Below are 23,497 nucleotides of genomic sequence, written 5' to 3' on the forward strand. Positions count from 1 at the left end.
CATTCGTAGAACAAGTTATGCGTCATAGTGCAAGGGATAGAGAGGCGTGGCTTTCCGCGTCCGTCAAACTGGGTGGGTGGGCCCGCCTCCACCTCCGCTCTTCCGCTGGCCCAAGTTGAGCCATTTGAGGAGATACAAGGTTGAACCAGGTTTGTTTTCAGGGAATCTGTTGCGATAATCGCTCTTCTCTTTCGGAAGGAGGCAAAAGTAAAGGGGAGTGGGGAACCAGTTTATAAAGTAATAGAAGGGTAAGCGATGTTTAAATTTAAAAAGAATCTTGGAATTGCAGTCTTGGAGTTTTGGCTTAATTTTGAAGATTTCTTGGATTTTAATAAAAATCCGCCATGTTTCTTTTTTTGTACTTTGCACAAATTAGATCCACGCTACTCTACCCCGAGATCGATTTTGGAGGGGGAAAACAAGCGGATGTAGATAACACACCCTCACCAATGCACCCACTCTCCCGCTCTTTGCCCACCTATCTATCAAACTCTTTCGGGCATGTTGGTTTTGTCTTAGAATAAATTTCCTCTTTTCTCTCTGTCTCTCAACAGACTGCATACCTTTTAGCTGAAAGGCGGAGTGAGCAGAAGTTCAGCCCTCGGTGTACCGAAGGCACAGCAACAGAACTCAAGGAGAGGCCGGCCAACAGAAGCATGGAGAACGCAGAGCAGGACAAGCAAGAGAAACCAGCTGAGCAGACCAACAGCAACCCCGACAATGCCAAGCAGGTTGATCAGACCAACAGCAATCCGGAGAATGCCGAGCAGGTGCAAAGAGCCAAGATGGCTGAGCAGGCCGAGAGATACGATGATATGGCCGCTGCTATGAAAGCGGTGACCGAGCAGGGCTGCGGGCTCAGCATTGAAGAGAGGAACCTGCTGTCGGTCGCCTACAAGAACGTGGTGGGCGCCCGCCGCTCGGCGTGGAGGGTTATCTCCAGTATAGAGCAGAAGAACGAGAAAGACGAGAAGAAGTTACAGCTGATTAAAAGCTACCGGGAAAAAGTAGAAGAAGAGCTCCGTGAAATTTGCGGCGACGTCTTGGTAAGCGGTGCACAAAGGAAGTGGGGGGGGGGTCTTGATTCGAGGTTCCTCTAGCTTTAAAACCATTGTAAATAAACTTCTCTCCAAAGAAGCAAAAACGAATTAAGTGCGTTTATGTGCAATTTTAGGTTAACTTCCGTGAAGTACTTAAATTAACAATTAAATAAGTCTGAAACATGATTAAGACGGCTCCGAGTTACGCTATTGGATATTGGTTTTCTAGGTTAGTGTGCCACTAGCTTACATACACGTGAAAAGAGGGAAAAGATCTTAACCAGCTCTTCAGATTTTTCCCACTACTGTTTGTGATACGCTTGATTAATTCAAAGCTATACGCAGTCGATAGGTAATATTGTAACCATTCGAGGAGTGACGTTTTCAAAGATTAATTATGAATTAGAATGCTGCCTTTAGCTGATCATTAGCAGAGTAAACCATTCCTGCATTAAAATGTTTACATTTTCTGTTAACTAACTAAAGTTGCAACATTTAGCAGAAAGTTGCTTGTGTAGTTTTATAGACAGCGTTGTAAAACTGTTTCCTTGTTACTGTATTGCTACATAAGCACCGTTTGAAATGGGTATATTTTCTCTGAATTGACGAATTTTATTTTTGCTTGTTGGTGGGCGTTGATAGTATTGAGTGAAAAATACAGGTAGTTATCCTATTTAATCTTGTATCTTCCCTTAAATGATGTCTGTTCTTAAAAAAAACTTGTAGGCTGAAAGTTAATTTTAAGATGTTTGATGTAAAAGACAGTAATTGGCGACGTTTGAATCGCGGTTGCTTAGCGTGATGGAAACTGACTCCCATCTCAAACATGAGGTTTTAAAATTGAAATTTTAAAATAATTTAAAAAATCTTTTTTTCTGTACCGCTCCCCACAACTTACTACAGATGTCACTTAAAACTGCCACATTATTATCCTGTCAGGATGCTGCAGTTCAATAAATATGTCAAATAAGTTCATGGCAGTCACATTGTCATATAATAGTTTCAAGTTGAATTTAGGTGTGTAGGCTGGGTGGGGTGGGTTGGTGTGAATTTCATACATCAGATCAGCTTCTTCATAACATGATGTTGCAGCCAACATGGTACTTTTGATGTTTATCGTAATTATGTTATGTCAACCTGATTTAATTTTAATTATAGATATTTTAAAGTTATTGAGGATCTTTGTTCTAAGCTAGAAATATTGAAATTGAATGTGAATTGAGCAAAATGCCTTGAGAAAGGTACACTATCACAAAAAAAAAGATAACGTGCATTGCTTGTTACTTTCCTGGATTGAAACCTGTTTTTCTCCCAATGATTATTCAGTGGCATCAGCCCTAGGCCGAAGATTTTAGACACTTCTAGTTTGACGCATTTAAAAAAAAATAAACATGGTTGTATGAAATCTGTTGCCTTGAATGATGTGGACCTATTAATTATGTTTCTGATTGTTTGATATACAGCCTTATCTCTTTCTTCTTAATTTTTGGAATTGTCAAGCAATTCTGAATGAATTTTTTATTCAGTTTTCATGAAAATAATCCATTCTAGATGGATTTTCAAGCAATTTGTTCATTAGCACAAACTCATGCTTCTGTGATCAGCCAATTTAAACAAAGGCATTGTGGAAATCGGCTTTGCAACATCTTCCTGCTTTTTTATCTTATAAAGTACTTTTCATTGTCAGCTGAACCTCTGTTCATTTTAAGTAGTGACAGCTTCCTTTAGTCAGATGTATTGTAGAGCAGATGGAATTGGTCATTAATGTAATTAAATCATGTCTCGATGAAAACCTGGCTTGATACCAACTGAGTAGAAATGTAGTATTAAATGGCTCTTGCCCCAATTTTGTCTCTATTTACTACCAGCTTCCTAATTGAGTTGCTGAATCTGAGCTTTGTCCTGCAGTTAGACTTAAAATATGTTTTTCAGTTTATATTGCTGTGATTTCCCATATCTGGGCACATGGATATGCTGCACATTTTTAGTGTGGACAAATTAGGCATAGTAAGTGTTACAAGCAGTTGGAGACTTAAGCCAGAAGGTCAAATTCACCTCATCATTGTTTTTTCAATGGTTAAACCAGAGATGAATATACAGATGATGAGATCCTGAGATGAGCAGTTTCCTGATGGGTGGATAACAAATTAAAATGCAGTTAGTTGGTGAGTTAAATTGTGCCAGAGTCTGTGATGTTGTCTCCTAGGCTCCTGATGTTTTGAAGCCTTCAATGGATATAGTTCTTATGCCAAATGTCTGGAGTGTGGTCAGCATAGAACTTGTTTTATTTCCAAATAGGTACAGAGCTCATTCTTATTATTTTGGTTTACTTGCAGTCTCACAACTTCATTTCAGTGTTGGCTGTGTGGAGTTTGTGCCATCTCTGTGTGGCCAATTAATCAACCACCCCATCTCAGCTACATAGTGGTAGATTAATTAGCTGCTCTAAAAGGTGATAAAAGAATAAAGTCGATGGGTAAGATTTGCAGGATTATAATATTAAAGGGGCTGTCACAGTAAATTAAGATTTTAAGTATGAAATCATCTAGATTCGGTGAACTACAGGTGAAAATGGGCAACATGGATATTAAAAATTGAGGTAAAAAGTATGTAGGTGGGTAGAAGAGTGTTGCAGGGCATGTGCAGGAAGAGCAAGGAAATGAGACATTTTAAGGGAAGCTAGAAGATTTGTGAATCAGATAGAAATAGCACTTTAGCTGCCATTCTGTTCAATCAATGCCCTCTGGTGTTTACTACTAATGTAAATAATTTGGGTTTAGGAATAAGTTATGAATCAAAATGGATACCAGTTAGGGAATAAAGTTAATCCTTTAGAAGGTTGGAAGCTATAGCAAGTGAATTCCAGTGAGATGAAGGAATAGAAACACTGGCAGATGGAGATCGGCCTCAATGTTTGTAAAGAGTTGCAGTTTTGAAAAATAATTCAGAATATTCTCTGGGCTGAAGGTATTGAATTAAAGTACAGTGATGCAGCTTGGTACATTGCTTGGATTCTAGATTTTATATTCTAGATGCAGAATATAACAACCAAGTGTTAATGAATCTAAATAGAATTGTAAGGCTTAAAGTTATTGGAGTTTAATCTAGATTGCGCCTAATGTTAGGGAAATAGCAAGAAACAAAATGGATGTTTTTCATTCAAAATCTTGTACTGAGGCACTGCCGAGAAGTATTTATAACTTTGAAGAGTTTGATTTGAGGGCAATAAGTTGAACAGGCAATACCATATTTAAATGATGGAGTTTTGGGATGGGTGCAGGGTGAACAATGTATATCTTCAAGCATACAGCAGAATGTTCATGTTTTGAAACAATTTATGAAATTTTTGTGCTTGATGTTGACATTTTGAAAGTTGGATGTGCACCAATGAGGGAAGTTCTGCAGACCCTAGAGATCCTTTAAATTAACACAAGTTCTCTGCAAATTCTGACATAGTTTTTAATGCATTGTTGATGTGAAGAAAGTGTTATTCTTTCAGTTGCTAATCCACATTGTGCAGAAGAACTGTTACTTCTGGCACTGTTCAGCAAACCTAATTTAATTTTTTGTTCATGTTAAAGAGGCCACTGAGCAAAACTATTATCCTCTACTACCTTTCCTCATTTCCCCCGTGTATTAAAACTGCAGTTAATTTCTACTGCAGGATTGGAAGTTTATTCAAGATAATGTTATTGTCATAATCAGTGTTTTTTTTTCTCCAAAAGTTTTAATTACTATTATGGAACTCAATGTGCTCAATTTCATCAGGTACTTTTGTATGGTAATTTAACATTTCTTAATAATAAGTAGATATAATATAATAAGTGGTATGGCCTCTTTGTTCTAAGATTCTGGTTTATTATGTACTTAACCACCAGGTTGTCATACTTCTCTTTTTCCCTCCCAGCTACTTTGTTTCCATGGTGTCCAGGATTCAGAGTTCCCAGTTTGTCACTCAATAGACCAAATAGCCTAATTTTGCTCCTATATCTTAGTCTTATAGTATACTTGACAACTGAGTTTTAGTGCGATGAAGTAGAAAATTCTGAAGGTGTGAATAGAACTTTAAGGAAATTCCTTCTCATTACAGTTGTAAATGGCCAATAACTCAAACTCAGACAATAACTTCATGCTGCCTCCCTTCCCTTTTTCTTCACTCCAAATTATAATCTTTACACAGAACATGGTACGCCATGGCAGTGTAGCAGTTACCATGATACCATTACTGCCACTGTCTGTAAGGAGTTTGTACGTTCTCCCTGTGACTGTGTGGGTTTCCTCCAGGTGCTCTGGTTTCCTCCCACAGTCCAAAGACCTACAGATTTGTAGGTTAATTGGTTATTGTAAGTTGTCTCATGATTAGGCTAGGTTTAAATCAGGGGTTGCTGGGTGGTTAGCTCAAAGGGTGTATTCCGTGCTATATGCCACTAAATAAATATAACTTAAAGCTTGGGGCATCGGAGTTCAGAGTTCAATTCCAGTGCTATCTGTGAGACATTTGTACGGCTTTCCCATGAACCTGTTGGTTTCCTCGGTGCTCTGGTTTCTTCCTACATTCCAGAGATGTGCCTGTTATTAGGTTAATTGATCATTTATTGTCCTTTGATTAGGCTATTGTTAAATAGATGGGTTGCTGGGTGATGCTGCTTGTTGGCTGGAACAGCCAGTTTCTCACTGTAAGTAAATAAGCTGTCCTTCTGTATGCCTTGTCAGCCCTCTTAAATGCAGTGCTCAATTTTGTTTTTAAATCAAAATTACTGTATTGTATGATTAGATCGAAGTATTAAACCGCTATGTTTTTTTCATTTCGGAAAGTCAAAATCTCAAACAATTTGTACCTAATAGTCATTTTAAAGTTTCTTTACAAATTTTTGGTTCACATACCACAGGATATTACTTTTGCATTCTTTGATTATGCTTAATTTTTGTTGTGATTTATACTGTATAATGTTTAACATTCATTTCAAGCAGAAACTGCATTGCACCGATACCAAACTTAGCATTTAGAAATCCATTTACAATTTATAAGAGTGGAAGAATGGTGCATTTTTTAAAAATATGAGCTGGTTGATCTAAGTGGAACCCAATTTGACTGGTGTTCATGTTAAACTAAGACTTTTCAAATGTTATTTTCATTTTTGACTTTTTAATTTAATACTTCCCAGTGTTGTAGCCTAAACAATGTGTCTAATCTTTAATCTCATTACTTTAGTCATGTTCAATTTGCAGACTGATTATTCCAAATTTTGAGTGGAGTAATCATTTAAAAAAAATACATTACTGCTTAGGAAGGGTAAAGTTGGGGGGGGCAGATATGAGTTAAGTTGTTTACTAATATAGTGACTTGAAGAGTCAGAATCAAGTTTAATATCACTGGTGTATGTTGTGAAATTTGTTTTGTGGGAGCAGTACATTTTTAAAAAAACTATAAATTACAATAAGAAATTATATATACATTGATTGTGTCCCTTCGGCTCCTGTATCTCATTGATGGTAGCTATGAGAAGAGAGCACATCCTGGATGATGGGGTCCTTAATGATGCCGCCGCCTTGAGCCATTGCCTTTTGAAGGTATCCTGTGCTGGAATGGCTAATGACTATGGTGGAGCTAGCCTAGTTTACAACTTTGTGCAGCCTTTTCTGATCCTGTTCAGTGGCCCCTCCATTCCAGACTTTAGAATGTTCTCCATGGTACAACTGTAAAAATTTGCAAGTGTTTGCTAACGTACCAAGTCTACTCAAGTATAGCCACTGTCATGGCACCTTTATATTTGCATTAATATGTTGGGCCCAGGATAGATCTTTAGAGATGTTGACACTCAGGAAGTTTTTAACTGCTCACCCTTTCCACTATATAACCATATAACAATTACAGCACGGATACAGGCCATCCCTTCTAGTCCGTGCCGAACTCTTACTCTCACCTAGTCCCACCGACCTGCACTCAGCCCACAACCCTCCATTTCTTTCCTGTCCATATAGCTGTCCAGTTTAACTTTAAATGACAACATCGAATCTGCCTCCACCACTTCTGCTGGAAGCTCATTCCACACAGCCACCACTCTCTGAGTAAAGAAGTTCCCCCTCATGTTACCCCTAAACTTTTGCCCTTTAACTCTCAACTCATGTCCTCTTGTTTGAATCTCCCCCACTCTCAATGGAAAAAGCCTATCCACGTCAACTCTATCTTTCCCTCTCATAATCTTAAATACCTCTATCAAGTCCCCCCTCAACCTTCTGCGTCCCAAAGAACAAAGACCCAACTTGTTCAACCTTTCTCTGTAACTTAGGTGCTGAAACCCAGGTAACGTTATAGTAAACCTAATCTCCTGCTGATCTCCTGATGAGGACTGGTGTGTGTTTCCTCAACTTCCCCTTCCTGAAGCCAGCGGTGAATTCCTTGGTCTTACTGATGTTGAGGGCAAGGTTGTTGTTGCAACACCATTCAACCAGCTGATTTATCTTGCTCCTGTACACCACCTTGTCACAATCGGAAATTATGCCAACAATAATTGCCAGCTGCAAGTTTATAGGTGGCATTTGAGCTATGTCTAGCCACACAGTCATTGGTAGAGTCGAGCTGTGGGCTGAGTCTAGATCCTTGAGGCGCACCAGTGTTGATTGTCAGTTTGGAGAAGTTATTTCTGATCTGCACAGACTGATTCCTGATGAGGAAGTCAAGGAACCAGTTGCAGAGGGGAGGTACCAAGGCCTAGGTTTTGGAGCTTGTTGATTATATCTGATTATGAACAGAACTGGAGTGTAGTCCTATCTTTATCTGGAAAAACCCTCATTTCTTTCCTACAATTTATTCAGTTCATCTGTGCAATGAATGTTGCACTGCCCCCTCTTGGCACTGAAATCCTTTAAATGTATCACTTATAACTAATTCCATTTGTGGCTTGCATCCAACTATGAACTTCAGTGGTGTTTATTGCCAACTATTTTATAGCTCTCAAAAGAAAAGATCAGAAATATTACATGTTTGAAGTTGAGAATTTCAGTTGTGTGCAGTCCAAACTATAGAGCCTGTGAAATTTTAGTCTTTTCCCCTCCTGGGTCTGTACATTTTAAACTTGTGTCCCATCTGGGACAGGCCCGTTCTCGTTATTCCTCTTTCATTGTAGTACAGGAGCCTGATGACCCACAGTCAGCTGCTTCCCATCTGCCATTACATATCAGAATGGTCCAGGAACACTAACTCCTTTTTTTTTATTTGCACCATTTGTTTTGTAATTCATAGTTTTTTCTTTGTCTTAGCACTGTACTGTTGCTGCAAAACAACAAATTTCACGTCTTGTGTCGGTGATAATAAATCTGGTTCTTGCCTGATTTTCTGCAAGTAAAATTGTCGAATGGGCAAAAGATTTCTTGTTTGCATGTTCAATCTGTCAAATTTAAAATGGAAAATAATTAATTAAATAATTAACTCCTAAATGCAGTATATAAAGCTGATACCTCTTTTACCTGGCTTTGAGCTCATTCTTAATGTTCTGTATGAGTTGATAAACTTCAGACAACACCTGCTTTTTATGATTTGTTTTTGGTCCAGGAGCTTAGTTACCTCGTTTCTGAGCTCTCCAAGGTATTGTGGGTTTTGCATAGGTTTGCTTAATTTGAGACCTCTCTATTGCATCAGAAATGGTGCTGTCAAGTACCATCCCCTATTTTTTTTTAGATGAAGTTACCATTTCCTGTTTTTGTTTTTCTTTAAAGTTTTACAGAGGCATCTTGCTGCGATCACCAGTCTCTGGAGTAAACTGACCTGATATTCTTTCAAAGTAGCTCTTTGAAAATGACTTATTTTTACTCTTGTGACCTTTGTAAACCTACAAGTTTGGTCTCTCAGTCCTGTTTTTTTTCTTCCTGGATATGGATTTAGAAATTTATATGTGTAAAACTGGATTTTTGATACCCAGAATAAATCGTGGATGAACATGAGTTTAAAGGCAGTTTTAGTTTGAGATAGATCTATCAAGTACTGTTTCGGTCTGACCAGAAAATTGTGTAGGCAACACACACAAAATGCTGGAGGAAGTCAGCAGGCCAGAGAGCATCAGTGGGGGGGCGGGGGAGCACAGTCGACGTTTTGGGCTGAGACCCTTCGGCAGGACTGCAGGAAAAAAAAGATGGGCAGATTTAGAAGGTGGTGGAGGGAAGAGAGAAACACAAGGTGATAGGTGAAACCGGGAGAGGGAGGCATGAAGTAAAGAGCACGTGGTCAAAGAGTCGGAGAGCAGCAGAGATCACAGAAGGGGAGCAGTGAGAGAGGGTTTCACCGTGTGTTCTGGAATTCAATAAACATAAGGTGTAATGAACTACAATGGTTATAAGTTTTGGACCTACTGCTAAAACTTGGCTGGGAATGTGAGGTGAGTAAGATGCTGCAGTTTAGAACAAAGTGTAGGAAAATGGGATCGGCTTGACAAAACAGAATTTTGTTCTTGCTGGGTTATTCTGGGATCCTTTAGCATGTTTTTTTATGTAAGAGACATCAGAAGCTTATGGCTGCTGCATCAAGGCAGGCTTGAGGAAAAGAAATTATCAATAATGCATTTTTGGCAAGAGATGATATCAGGAAAAGAAGTCTATTCTAGTTTTTCTGGCTCAAAGGCCTACATAATAGGATGAAAGTGAATGATATTTCGTTAAAGAAAAAAATCCACAACTTTTAAGTTGTTAATCATGATCAACAGCGCAATAGGACTTATTCCTATAAATTTCTACAGACTAAAGAAAATATTACAGAATTTTAAAAGTTTTTTTGTTGAAACACATTCCACCAAGTATTGTGGAAGCATGATCAAATAAAATAAGGTAGCTGCTCTAATCTGGTACAAGAATTGAACCTTCTGACGTGTATTTGAAATGTAGTGAGAGAGTCCTGGAGTCTTCTGAAAGCATAGTTGGTAATGATGGGTCACTGGGAGGATATAATATGGAGAAGTAGTGGATTGCACAAAGCCTGAAATGGAGGAGATGGTGAAAAGATGTAAAAATGAGGCTAAAAATTTTATTTTTGAGGTACAGTAGAACCAGAACCCAACAGAGATTGCATTCACTATAAAAGAGTAAACAAATATAGAAGGCTGAACACGGATCTAGCAACGACTGTGCAAGTGTGTGGACGTCAGCGAGTTAGACCGGTGGGAAGAGTTTAAAAAGAAGACAGCTTTATAGAGTGGGCGTCAGAGGAGCAGGTAATGGAGTAGAGGGAGTCAGAGTAGGAGAGCTTTGGCTCAACAGGGCTTCAGCGATAACGGGACGAGGCGAGGTAAGTTATTTGTGAAGAATAGGAAGTATGTCAGATATGGGATGTCCGGGAGACCAGCTTAGGGAACTGGAGATGCAGCTCGATTACCTTCATCTGGTCAGGGAGAGTGAGGAGGTGATAGAGGAGCTATAGCAAGTAGTCACACTGGGGCCTTAGAAGATAGATAAGTGGATAACAGACAGGAGAGGGAAGGGCAAGAGTCTAGAGAGTACCCCTCTGGCTGTCCCCCTTAACATAAGTACTTCTGTTTGAGTACTGTTGGGGGGGATGGCCTACCTGGGGGAAGCAACAGTGGCCGTGCCCCTGGCACAGAGTCTGGCCCTGTGCCTCAGAAGGGTAGGGAAAGGAAGAAGGCAGCAGTTATAGAGGACTCTATAGTTAGGGGATCAAACAGGTGATTCTGTGGACGCAGGAAAGAAACACAGATGGTAGTTTGTCTTCCAGGTGCCAGGGTCCGGGATGTTTCTGATCGTGTCGTCGATATCCTCAGATGGGAAGGTGAACAGCCAGAGGTCATGGTACATATTGGTACCAACGACATAGGTAGGAAAAGGGAGGAGGTCCTGAAAACAGACTGCAAGGAGTTCGGAAGTAGTTCAGAAGCAGGACCGCAAAGGTAGTCATCTCAGGATTACTGCCTGTGCCACGTGGCAGTAAGTATAGGAATAGAGTAAGGTAGAGGATAAATGCGTGGCTGAAGGATTGGAGCAGGGGGCAGAGATTCAGATTTCTGGATCATTGGGACCTCTTTTGGGGTAGGAGTGACCTGTTCAAAAAGGATGGGTTGCACTTGAATCTGATGGGGACCAATATCCTGGCAGGGAGGTTTGCTAAGGCTATTGGGGAGAGTTTAAACTAGAATTGCTGGGGGGTGGGAACCGAACTGAAGAGCTGGAGGAAGGGGCAGTTGGCTCACAAATTGAGAAAGCTTGTAGACAGTGTGTGAGAGAGAGGATTGGCAGGTGATAGAGAAGGGATGTGCTCAGACTGATGGTTTGAGATGTGTCTCTTTTAATGCAAGGAGTATCATGAACAAAGCAGATGAGCTTAGCGTGGATCAGTACTTGGAGCTATGATATTGTGACCATTACAGAGACTTAGATGGTTTAGGGGCGGGAATGGTTACTTCAAGTGCCAGGCTTTAGATGTTTCAGAAAGGACAGGGAGGGAGGCAAGAGGTGGAGGCCTGGCAATGCTGATCAGAGATAATGTCACGGCTGCAGAATAGGAGGAAGTCATGGAGGGATTGTCTACTGAGTCCCTGTGGGTGGTGGTTAAGAACAGGAAGGGGTCAATAACTCTACTGGGTGTTTTTTATAGACCACCCATTAGTAACAGGGGCATCAAGAGGCAGATAGGGAGACAGATTCTGGAAAGATGTAATAATAACAGGGTTGTTGTGGTGGGAGATTTTAATTTCCCTAACATTGATTCGCATCTCCCTAGAGCAAGGGGTTTAGATGGGTGGAGTTTGTTAGGTATGTTCAGGAAGGTTTCCTGACACAATATGTAGACAAGCCTACAAGAGGAGAGGCTGTACTTGATCTGGTATTGGGAAATGAACCTGGTCAGGTATCAGGTCTCTCAGTGGGAGAGCATTTTGGAGATGGTGATCACAATTCTATCTCCTTTACCATAGCATTGGAGAGGGATAGGAACAAACAAGTTAGGAAAGCGTTTAATTGGAGTAAGGAGAAATATGAAGCTATCAGGCAGGAGCTTGGAAGCACAAATTGGGAATAGATGTTCTCAGAGAAATACACGGCAGAAATGTGACAAATGTTCAAGAGATATTTGCGTGGAGTTCTGCATAGGTATGTTCCACTGAGACTGGGAAAGGATGGTAGGATACAGGAACCATGGTGTACAAAGGCTGTTGAAAATCTCGTCAAGAAGAAAAGAAAAGCTTACAAAATGTTCAAAAAACTAGGTGATGATAGCGATTTAAAAACTTATAAGGCTAGCAGGAAGGAGATTAAGAATGAAATTGGGAGAGCCAGGAGGGTCCATGAGCAGGCCTTGGTGAGCAGGATTAAGGAAAATCCCAAGGCATTCTACAAGTATGTGAAGAGCAAGAGGATAAAACGTGAATAGGACGAATGAAGTGTGACAGTGGAAAGGTGTGTATGGAACCAGAGGAGATAGAGGTACTTAATGAATACATTGCTTCACTACGGAAAAGGATCATGGCAATCATAGGGAGGACTTGCAGTGGACTGAAAAGCTTGATCATGTAGACATGAAGAAAGAGGATGTGCTGGAGCTTTTGGAAAGCATCAAGTTGGATAAGTCACTGGGACCGGATGAGATATACCACAGGATACTGTGGAGGCGAGGGAGGAGATTGCTGAGCCTCTGGCAATGATCATCAATGGGGTCAGGAGAGCTTCTTGTGGATTGGAGGTTGGCAGATGTTGTTCCCTTATTCAAGAAAGGGAGTAGAGATGGCCCAGGAAATTATACACCAGTGAGTCTTAAGTCAGCGGTTGGTAAATTGATGGAGAAGATCCTGTGAGGCAGAATTTATGAACATTTGGAGAGGCATAATATGATTAGGAATAGTCAGCATAGCTTTGTCAACAAAGGCAGATCATGCCTTACGAGCCTGATGGAATTTTTTGAGGATGTGACTAAATACATTGATAAAGGTAGAGCAGTAGATGTAGTGTATATACATTTCAGCAAGGCATTTGATAAGGTACTTCATGGAAGGCTTATTGCGAAAGTAAGGAGGCATGGGATCCAAGGAGACCTTGCTTTGTGGATCCAGAATTGGCTTGCCCACAGAAGGCAAAGAGTGGTTGTAGACGGGTCATTTTTTTTGCATGAGGTTGGTGACCAGTGGTGTGCCTTAGATCTGTTCTGGGACCCTTACTCTTCGTGATGTTTATAAATGACTTCGGATGAGGAAGTGGAGGGATGGGTTAGTAAATTTGCTGATGACACAAAGGTTGGGGGTGTTGTGGATAGTGTGGAGGGCTGTCATGGGTTACAGTGGGACATCGATAGGATGCAAGACTGGGCTGAGAAGTAGCAGGTGGAGTTCAACCCAGATAAGTGCGAGGTGGTTTATTTTGGTAGGTCAAACATGATGGCAGAATATAGTATGAATGGTAAGACTCTTGGCAGTGTGGAGGATCAGAGGGATCTTGGAGTCCAAGTCCGCAGGACACTCAAAGCTGACTGTGTGGTTAAGAAGGCATATGGTGCATTGGCCTTCAACTTTGGGTTTGAGTTCAAGAGCTGAGAGGTAATGTTACAGCTGTCTAGGACCCTGGTCAGACCCCACTTGGAGTACTGTGCTCAGTTCTGGTCATCTCACTACAGGAAGGTTGTGGAAACCATAGAAAGGGTGCAGAGGAGATTTACAAGGATGTTGCCTGGATTGGGGAGCATGTCTTATGATAATAGGTTGAGTGAACTCGGCCTTTTCTCCTTGGAGCGATGGAGGATGAGAGGTGACCGAATAAAGGTGTATAACATGATTGAAAGGCATTGATCGTGTGGATAGTCAGAGGCTTTTTCCCAGGGCTGAAATGGCTAACATGAGAGGGCACAGTTTTAAGGTGCTTGGAAGCAGGTACAGAGTAGATGTCAGGGGTAAGTTTTTTACGCAGAGCATGGTGAGTGTGTGGAATTGGCTGCCGTCGACTGTGGTGGAGGTGGATACAATTGGGTCTTTTAAGAGGCTCCCGGATAGGTACAGGGAGCTTAGAAAAATAGAGGGCTATAGATAACCTTAGGTAATTTCTAAAGAAAGTGGATGTTTGGCACAGCATTGTGGGCTGAAAGGCCTGTATTGTGCTGTAGGTTTTCTATGTTTCTGTGTGTCTTGGAATAATCTGGTCCAAAGCAACCACAGCAAGTTTAGTATTGGTTTATTATTGTAATGTGTATGAAGACAGTGAAAATCTTGTTATGTATGCTGTTTATACAGATCAAATCATTACACTGTGCTTTGGGCTAGAAGCAGGTAAAATAATAACAATGCAGCGTAAAGTGTAAAAGCTACCAAAAGAGTGCACTCCAGGTAGACAAGAATTTAGGTTTAAAAGAGTAAAATGATCATAGAAGTAACGAATGGTTCTGCCAGGGAGCAGCTTGCAACAAGTTACCATGGTGTTGAGAAATTTGTTGTTTTGTTTTAGCAGTACAGTGCATGACATAAAAATGACTATAAATTGCAGAAAGAAATGAAAAAGAAGAATAGTGATGGTGTTCATGGACCTTTCAGAAATCCGATGGCAGAGGGGGAAGGAGCTTTTCCTAAAATGTTGACCATAGGTCTTCAATCTCCTGTACCTACACCTGATGGTAGTAATGAGATGACATTTGGGATGTCAACTGGGATGACATTTCTGGGACGTTTTGAAGATGGGCAGTTTGTATTGTTAAATGGTCGAATTGGTAGGTTGTCCAAAACTAAATGCTACAATTCCATAGTTGATTTTGCTTGGAGTAGTTTTGGTGATTGACTGCTGGTGGCATGCTTGAATATTTGAGGATGGGGTAAAGAGGCTAAAAAGCAGATGGTATTTTGTGAGAATAGAAGAATTGGATACACTTTCTAATTTTGCTTTGAGTGACCCTGGTAAGTTTTGCAAAGCTGTGCTTCCATACTTGAGAAGGGAACTCAAGTATATTTTGGTCAGGTCATATCTGGAGTAAGTGTATTGGTCTCATAAAGGAAGGATATATATGCATTTGAAGCGGTTAAGTTTACTCAGCTGATACTGGCATGAATGGTTGTGTTACAGGAATAGGTTGGACAGACTAAGATGGAGTGTAGAAGAGTGAAATATGGAAGATCCTGAGTGTCTTAGTGTGGACGTGGAGACAGAATTTGGTCATGTGAGAACCTAGAACTAAAGGACACTTCGAAACCAAACAAAAATAGTTACTTAAGATGAATGCGCTGCAGCTTTTTTTTCCCCCTGAGAATTGAGTGTCTTTCAAACTCCTTGAAGAGTGGTGGAAAAGACATTGAATATCTTTGAGGCAGAGTTGTGTAAATTAATGACAAATGTGAACAACTGTTTCTGGAGTAGTGTTTTTTCCTCTCCTCCCAACTCCACCTGAACACATGCAAATTGAAGGTTGTTATCATGTAAAGTTGTAGTATTGTAGCACTTCTGAAATTTATTCTTATTCTGCATTGGACTTGCTTGAGATTTGACTGACTTTTTTCTCCTCTCCCTCCAGGGGTTGTTGGATAATTATCTAATTCCCAATACCACCTGCTCAGAGAGCAAAGTCTTCTACCTGAAAATGAAGGGTGATTACTTTCGGTACCTCGCTGAAGTTGCTTCTGGAGATGACCGACAACGTAAACTAATTTTTTTGTGTCCTTAAAATTGAAAATCAGTCATTTTTTAAAAAAAACAAATTTGAACAAATGATTAACGTGCAATTTTGTCATAAGGCAGCCTACTCTGAAATCTGTTCTCATCTAAAATGCAAAAAAATGCTGTGGTTCAAAGCTGTTTGTCATCTGCTATGAAATTATTCCATAAACTTGACATTTATTTGTGAATTTTAATAAGCTGAAGGGATCCCAGGTGAAAAAAAAAATACTTTTCAATATTTAGAATTAGAATGCTGGTGTTCTGATATTGTACTGCCTTAAAAATGTCTTGTATAGACTTTTAATGTTTACTGTAATTTTGAAATCTAATTGAATTAGCAGTTCTAACTTGCTGAATTAATGATAGCGTTTTGAAGGCAAACTAAGTTTCAATTTACAAATCTCATTATTTTTGTAGAAACGATACAAAACTCGCAATCGGCATATCAAGCAGCATTTGAAATCAGTAAGGAAGGTCTGCCATCAACACATCCAATCCGTTTGGGTCTTGCTCTTAATTTTTCTGTGTTTTACTATGAAATTCTCAACTGTCCGGAAAGTGCCTGCAAGCTGGCAAAAGATGTAAGTTCCCACATAGGAGATTAGTGTGCAAACTTAAAGCACACGGTATTGGGGGTAAGGTATTGGTGTGGGTGGAGAATTGGTTAGCAGACAGGAAGCAAAGAGTGGGAATAAACGGGACCTTTTCAGAATGGCAGGCGGTGACTAGTGGGGTACCGCAAGGCTCAGTGCTGGGACCCCAGTTGTTTACAATATATATTAATGACTTGGATGAGGGAATTAAATGCAGCATCTCCAAGTTTGCGGATGACACGAAGCTGGGTGGCAGTGTTAGCAGTGAGGAGGATGCTAAGAGGATGCAGGGTGACTTGGATAGGTTGGGTGAGTGGGCAAACTCATGGCAGATGCAATTTAATGTGGATAAATGTGAAGTTATCCACTTTGGTGGCAAAAATAGGAAAACAGATTATTATCTGAATGGTGGCCGATTAGGAAAAGGGGAGGTGCAACGAGACCTGGGTGTCATTATACACCAGTCATTGAAAGTGGGCATGCAGGTACAGCAGGCGGTGAAAAAGGCGAACGGTATGCTGGCATTTATAGCGAGAGGATTCGAGTACAGGAGCAGGGAGGTACTACTGCAGTTGTACAAGGCCTTGGTGAGACCACACCTGGAGTATTGTGTGCAGTTTTGGTCCCCTAATCTGAGGAAAGACATCTTTGCCATAGAGGGAGTACAAAGAAGGTTCACCAGATTGATTCCTGGGATGGCAGGTCTTTCATATGAAGAAAGACTGGATGAACTGGGCTTGTACTCGTTGGAATTTAGAAGATTGAGGGGGGATCTGATTGAAACGTATAAGATCCTAAAGGGATTGGACAGGCTAGATGCAGGAAGATTGTTCCCGATGTTGGGGAGGTCTAGAACGAGGGGTCACAGTTTGAGGATAGAGGGGAAGCCTTTTAGGACCGAGGTTAGGAAAAACTTCTTCACACAGAGAGTGGTGAATCTGTGGAATTCTCTGCCACAGCAAACTGTTGAGGCCAGTTCATTAGCTATGTTTAAAAGGAAGTTAGATATGGCCCTTGTGGCTACAGGGGTCAGGGGGTATGGAGGGAAGGCTGGGTTCTGAGTTGGATGATCAGCCATGATCATAATAAATGGCGGTGCAGGCTCGAAGGGCCGAATGGCCTACTCCTGCACCTATTTTCTATGTTTCTATGTTTCTATATGCTTTCTAAGTTTGAAGATGCAGCTGGAATAAATGTTAAACGTGCTGGCATATTCATGCATACAATTATGTTTTTTAAAAAAAAAAATCCCTGGGCTTGCTTTCCTTCTCTAAAGGCATTGATGTGTTGCTGAGGTACAAAATTGATGTCAAAGTGTCCATTATTAACATGAAGAAATCCACAGTGAATTCTAATTAAAATATTTTGCTACAGGCAGTTCAGAGTTATCTGATCAAGTTTAACAGATTGTGATCTGGATGGGAGAACTTGCCTTACTACTTTCCTGGCTGTTCAGTAGAATTTGGGTAATTTGCAATCTTTGAAAACGTTTTTGTAAATCAATCAGTTTGGTTTCTCTTATTAAAGAGGTTTTAGATCAGCTGAAAGTTTAAGTATCTATCCCTGATGTACATAAATGGGGTGAGTGAGGAGTTTTGAAGCTTTACAGTAGTTGAGGAAGTGGAAATTGGGCCTAGTTGGTGTGCATATCCAAGGGTACAAATACTTTAGGTATGTTTATTTCTTAACTCCATGAAATGGATTTGGTGTTGATTTAATTTTATGGTAATGATGGATTTGGGGGATTCTCCTGTCTGACAGCATGGCCTGTGGGCAAGGGGTATTCTAATAGGCTATTTCATGATGGTTTGTCAAAGCCTTTAGACATTAATGATTTTGCTAAAAATGTTAATTAAGGTGATGATGCTAGTCCTCTGACTAAAGCAGCCCAGTTCAACATGCTTTTGCATTCAGCATTGCTTGCAATGCTCATCTAGCAATTTCCTTGTCTCAAATAACAACATTTGAAGAATTCATTCTTACGATTATCTTTTTTCGTATCTTTTTTCAACCTTTGCTCCAAAAACAACCCTGGCTGATCTCAACTAACTCTGTGGCTGAAATCTCTACTTCTTGGAACCAGTCTTTTGCACACTCTAGCTTACACGTCCTTACATGAAACTCAGACCCATTCCTCAATGTCCTGCCCCTTTTTATGATTTATGCACCTGTATACCCAGGTCTCTCAATTCCTGCATATGCTTTAGACCTATGATTTTTAATCTATATTTTTCATTCTCTGCCAAAATGTTATGTCAGAATATTCTGTATTAAGTTGTTTGACTATTCTGTTCATCTGTGTCCTCCTACAAACAGTTATTATCCTATGTTGACAGCACCTCCTGCATTTTGGAAATTTTGAAATGTTACCTTGTACACCCATATTAAAATATTATATAACATTTTTTGTCTTTAATCTATGCCCTTTTGTTTCCACTTTGAGAAAGAAAAGACATCTCGTTTCTGCTTGGTCTCTTTCTTTTCCCTCAACCTACTGATGTTGAAACCCACTCAATCTTCACAAGATTCTGTTTCCTGTACTCTGTTCTTGTAAATCTCTTCTGCGTTTGTCCTAAAAATAAAATGCATTATCCTTCTACTCCACTTAAAATTTATGTTCCAAGAAAATTAATCCACTTATCAAAATGAACCACTTTGCAGAGTTGAATTCCATTTGCACACCTCGTAACCAGATTTGTCTTTGTAAATTTTGGTGCTTCAAGTATTAATACATGATTATACTCTTAATTTGGTGTTCTCTATAAAATTCTGCAGAATGGTTTATTTCATAAGAAAATAAGTCAGCTCAATATAAAATGTGCTTTAAAACTTCCTGTATTTTGGATAGGTATTCATTAATATGATTGGTTAAACTATGTCTTCTCATCTGGTTGACTAAACAGCTATATTGGAACCAAATCCTCAAAGATAATTTGGGATTGCTATGCTTTCTAACTAAGCAAGTCAATCTCAAAATAGCCACTCGTATGGAATGGGCATAATGGGCTACAGAGATCTAGCATGAGAGATTTGTGGAAAGTTGCAAGGGACCTGAAGGTCGTCTAGGGATGAAAATACACTGCATTTTAAATGTCTGAGATTTCCTATTCAAACAACAGTGCTCGTTTGTGTTCTGAAGATGAGATATGGCTCTAACATCACATTTTTTGGATAGGGTGCCCTCTCTTTTTTTGTTAGTTGTTATTCTTAGCAATTGCTATTGGTTTTGTTGAATAATCATTTTGTATCATTTATTAGATAATAAAGCCAGATATATATTGAAATGTTCAACCATGAGTATGTCTGAAAGATAACTGACCTTCAATAACATTTTTTTGCTCTTCTGGGTAGGTACTAAGCTTGCTAAAAATAATAGTTCTTTCATGGGTTTGAGATTTGCCCTGTCTTGGTAGTATCAGATTATTCATAGTCCTTCCTGGGTTGTGGGGATTCAGCAAACATTACAGCAGCACCTGTCTGATATTGTCTTCCTATTTTCCAAATTCTGATCTATTTACTAGGCATTTGACCAGGCTATTAAAGAGCTGGATATTCTCCAAGACGATAACTACAAAGACAGTACCCTCATAATGCAGTTGCTTAGAGACAATCTTACAGTAAGTTAATTCAGACTTTCCCTGTACTTTTCAGTATTGAAGAATTAAAGTTGTACATGTTTTAACTTATCAGTTTTATCATGTTTTAACAATCAGTTTTAACTTAGGAGTTTTTTGTGCCATGAAATAATGAGTAGTCATTCTTGGAATGTTCTGATGCATTGTGCACATGACTTACCAATGCATTTTATAAAACTTTGCTGAAGCAACAATGATGTCATTATTACCTGTCACCCCAGTGGCTGCTAAATCCTTAAAATTCACTGGCCAAGAGGGCTGTGGAGGCTCCATCTCTGTCAAAGCTAAGACAAAAACCATTAGATTTTTAGATGTTAAGGGAACCAGGCGACATGGGGTTGATTCATTGATGTTGAGGTAAAAGGTCAGACATGATCTCATTGAATGAGGGAGTAAGCATAAGGGGCTGAATTACTACTACTATTTCTTGCATTCTATAATGGGGAGGAGAAGGGTTTTCGTGAAGAAGGAAACAAATTTTTGGAAAAATAAAAACAAAAACAACAGGAATTCTGCAGATGCTGGAAATTCAAGCAACACACATCAAAGTTGCTGGTGAACGCAGCAGGCCCAGGGTCTCGGCCTGAAACGTCGACTGCACCTCTTCCTACAGATGCTGCTTGGCCTGCTGCGTTCACCAGCAATTTTGATGTGGTTTTTGCGAAAATAAACTCTTTTTGGGCTTCCAACCGGGCACAGGCATCGATTATAACCGACATTTCGATGACATTTTCATCAGAAGGGTTTATTCATGACATTCGCTGGGAAAGCACTAGATCCTTTTTCAAATTTTTGTAAATTTCAGCAGGCAAGGGGTGAGACCTGGTCCGGCATGGTGGCATAGTGGTTAGCACAACACTGTACAGTCCAGGCGACCCGGCTTCGTTTCTCCCCCGCTGCCCGTGAGGAGCTGTACATATTCTCGTGACTGCATAGGCTACGGTTAAATCGGAGGGTTGCTTGACAGCGCGGCTTGAAGGGCCAGAAGGACCTATTCCATGTGGTATCTCAATAAATAATAAAATGTTAACAAGTCACGGAGAGCATGAGAATGGGGCTACAAGTGAAGGGAACATGTAGAAGTGTAGTCAAACATTGAAAGAAGACGTAGAAGGCAGTGTTAAGAGTTATAATTCATGATGAAACCTCCACCAGAAGATTGGAGGTGAAATTGAGCATTATGAGCAAAGGAGAGTTTATCTCACTAAGAGGTTGTTTGATGTCACCTGCTGCCTAGTTAAACCTGAGGAATTGGGTAAGGAGGAAATCACAATTGCTGGCGTGTATTGGAGGTATGGACCATAGATTTAGTTTCTCTGGTGTAGGGATGAAGGAAGTGAAGCCTTGTCCAAGAATGCATGTCTGTCAAGTGTGGTGTAGAGGAGAACTGAGAACATTTGGTGCGTACATAGTAATATGTGAAGAAGGGAAAAGATTGGTTCAAGAGTAGTGATCTTCGATTCAGAGCATCCCAAGAGAAAGTGGCAATGCATTCAAAAGCATTAATAGGTAGGTGACTGAAGAATAAAGTTGATGAGATCAGGGTATTGTCTGAGAAGGGAACACCAGTGATGACAGTGTTCAAAGATTAGTAGTTAAAAGAATTAACTAGTATCTAGTTAATTAGGAACTAATTGTTGAAGGGTAAAAAACAGCCCTCTGAGATGTAATAATGAGGAATCCAGAGAGGCATTAATTCAGAGCTGAAGCAGGTCTCGTGGCTCAACTGGTAGAGTCACTCCCTCATAGTGTCAGAAACCTGAAATTCATCCTGACCTTGAATGTTGTCTATGGACTGACTAATACAGGATTAGCACAATTAGGTGGTTGATGGTCATTGAGGATTCTGTGGGTTGAAAGGCCTGTTTCTGTGCTGTATGACTCTGTCTATGATCAAAACTATTTGATTATTTTTTCTTAAGGGGAAAATTGAGTTGTAAATAAGCTAATTGGGACTTGGTAGTCCCAATGCATAAAATATAGGTTATGTGAGATTCAAGTACCTATTGTCATACAGGTTCTTTAGATTAAATTATGGGAAGTGTCTCCATTAAGAGGAACAGCTTGTTATTAATTTGAAAATGAAATGATATTTTGTCACAATTACCAGTTCAAGAGTTGCCCACAAATAATTTTGCTATGTACAATAAGGAATTATATGTTTTAATACTTAATTATTAAACTTTGAGCAAAAGCATATAGGTGGTCATGTTTGTGTGTTCATTATAATATAAAGTTTTTTTGAGAATTTTTAATATTTACGTACAAGAATGAGTAACGATTTTCCCTTCTGTTTCTAGTTATGGTCATCTGAGAGTGCAGCTGATGAGAGTGAACCTGTTGCAGCTGAGCCTGGAGAAAATTAGGTGCACTCGAGGCACAATTCTCCAAACTTTTTACACATCTCCATTCCTTACTACACTCAAATTCCTATAGTAACAAAATTTGTCAGTACTGTACTTATCTATGTATGGAAAGCCCCAAGTTTTGTCTTTATATACACACCATTGCTTTAAAAGAAGTCCATCCCTTGGTTTGTGTTGATGGTTGTCTGCCTTTCTGGTATGCAATTACTGCTGTAGAAGAGTATATAGTTTTAACTTTATAACGTGAGTAACCTCAAAATAGAGGACAGATTGTTTTAATATTTTAAATACTTGCAATGTTTGTATTGTGAGCATATTAATAAATTGCTGCATTAGAACGTAATTCAGATTTACTCCAATACCCCTTTTTTGCTTGCTTCCCATTGTCAAACCATTTTCCAAATTTGCCAATTTCTAGTTCTTCAAGATTTGACTTGTGCATTAAGTACTCTTCAACACTCTTTGATTTACAATTGTCATTAATTGAAAACTGACATAGCTGAAGTAAAATAGTCCTTGCACACCTCTCTATTCTGCAGGAAGACTGGCCTTGTGTAAACTAGTTACTTTGTGAAAATATAAGACTGAAAACATTTAAAATACTATCAAGTTTTTTTTAAAGTACCTTGTGATTTTGGAAATCGTGAGTCTTAATGTTTTTTAAGAAAGAAATGAATTCTTTGCCTATTCATGTCATGCTATTCACTTCTCAACTGTTATAGAACATTTCTGCTGAAGTTTAGAATATGCTTGTAAATGATTAAGTTACGTACATGACTTTGAATACACTGGAATGGGAAAGCATTGGATTATGCCTAGTAATTTTTTTTTAAGCATATTATTTCTTTGCAAGTTTGTGCAAATATAAGGGGATTTTCAGTGAGATTTGGACCACTATAATTGTTAGTTATTTTATCATAATCTCCAAAGGCCTTGTGAAAATGTCAATGCCCAATGTAACATGAAATAAATTACATTTTATAGACCATTTTTACTGACTGTGTATATTATTTTGATTATGGACCACGATGGAAGATTTTCAAAAAGTGTACATATGTTTGTAGAATCTCTATTGGTGTTTAACACTTTATCACTGATGAACCATTGTTAAAAGTTAATTTTGAAATTATTGAACTATGAAATAGAGTGCCTTGAAAAACTATTCAGCCCCCTAAACCTTTGGTCACATAAATGAGTACTACAACCAGGGATTTTGATCAATTTAACTGAATTTTTATTAGTGA

At 39.5% G+C, this 23,497-nt stretch overlaps 1 protein-coding gene across 2 annotated transcripts; it reads left to right on the plus strand.

Moving 5' to 3' along the window:
* Window positions 1-37: 37 nt before the first annotated feature.
* On the plus strand, window positions 38-23,253 carry ywhaqa (tyrosine 3-monooxygenase/tryptophan 5-monooxygenase activation protein, theta polypeptide a). 2 transcript variants are annotated; one of them, XM_063037838.1, is made up of 6 exons: window positions 38-149; window positions 555-1,046; window positions 15,517-15,640; window positions 16,077-16,240; window positions 19,774-19,869; window positions 22,188-23,253. In XM_063037838.1, exons 2-6 carry the CDS (start codon window positions 657-659, stop codon window positions 22,251-22,253), a joined length of 840 nt encoding a protein of 279 aa, XP_062893908.1. In that variant the 5' UTR covers window positions 38-149; window positions 555-656; the 3' UTR covers window positions 22,254-23,253. The 2 variants fall into 2 exon arrangements, with proteins under 2 accessions (XP_062893908.1, XP_062893913.1); XM_063037843.1 differs by having other exon boundaries at window positions 122-248.
* Window positions 23,254-23,497: the final 244 nt, after the last annotated feature.

Source organism: Mobula hypostoma, chromosome 2, assembly GCF_963921235.1.
Source record: "Mobula hypostoma chromosome 2, sMobHyp1.1, whole genome shotgun sequence".
NCBI lineage: Eukaryota > Metazoa > Chordata > Chondrichthyes > Myliobatiformes > Myliobatidae > Mobula > Mobula hypostoma.

Coding starts and splice junctions, on each gene's coding strand:
- ywhaqa (XM_063037838.1), top strand. CDS start 657: ATGGAGAACGCAGAGCAGGACAAGCAAGAGAAACCAGCTGAGCAGACC. Junction 15,641..16,076: donor TTCTGGAGATGACCGACAAC/GTAAACTAATTT, acceptor TTATTTTTGTAG/AAACGATACAAAACTCGCAA. Junction 16,241..19,773: donor CCTGCAAGCTGGCAAAAGAT/GTAAGTTCCCAC, acceptor TCTATTTACTAG/GCATTTGACCAGGCTATTAA.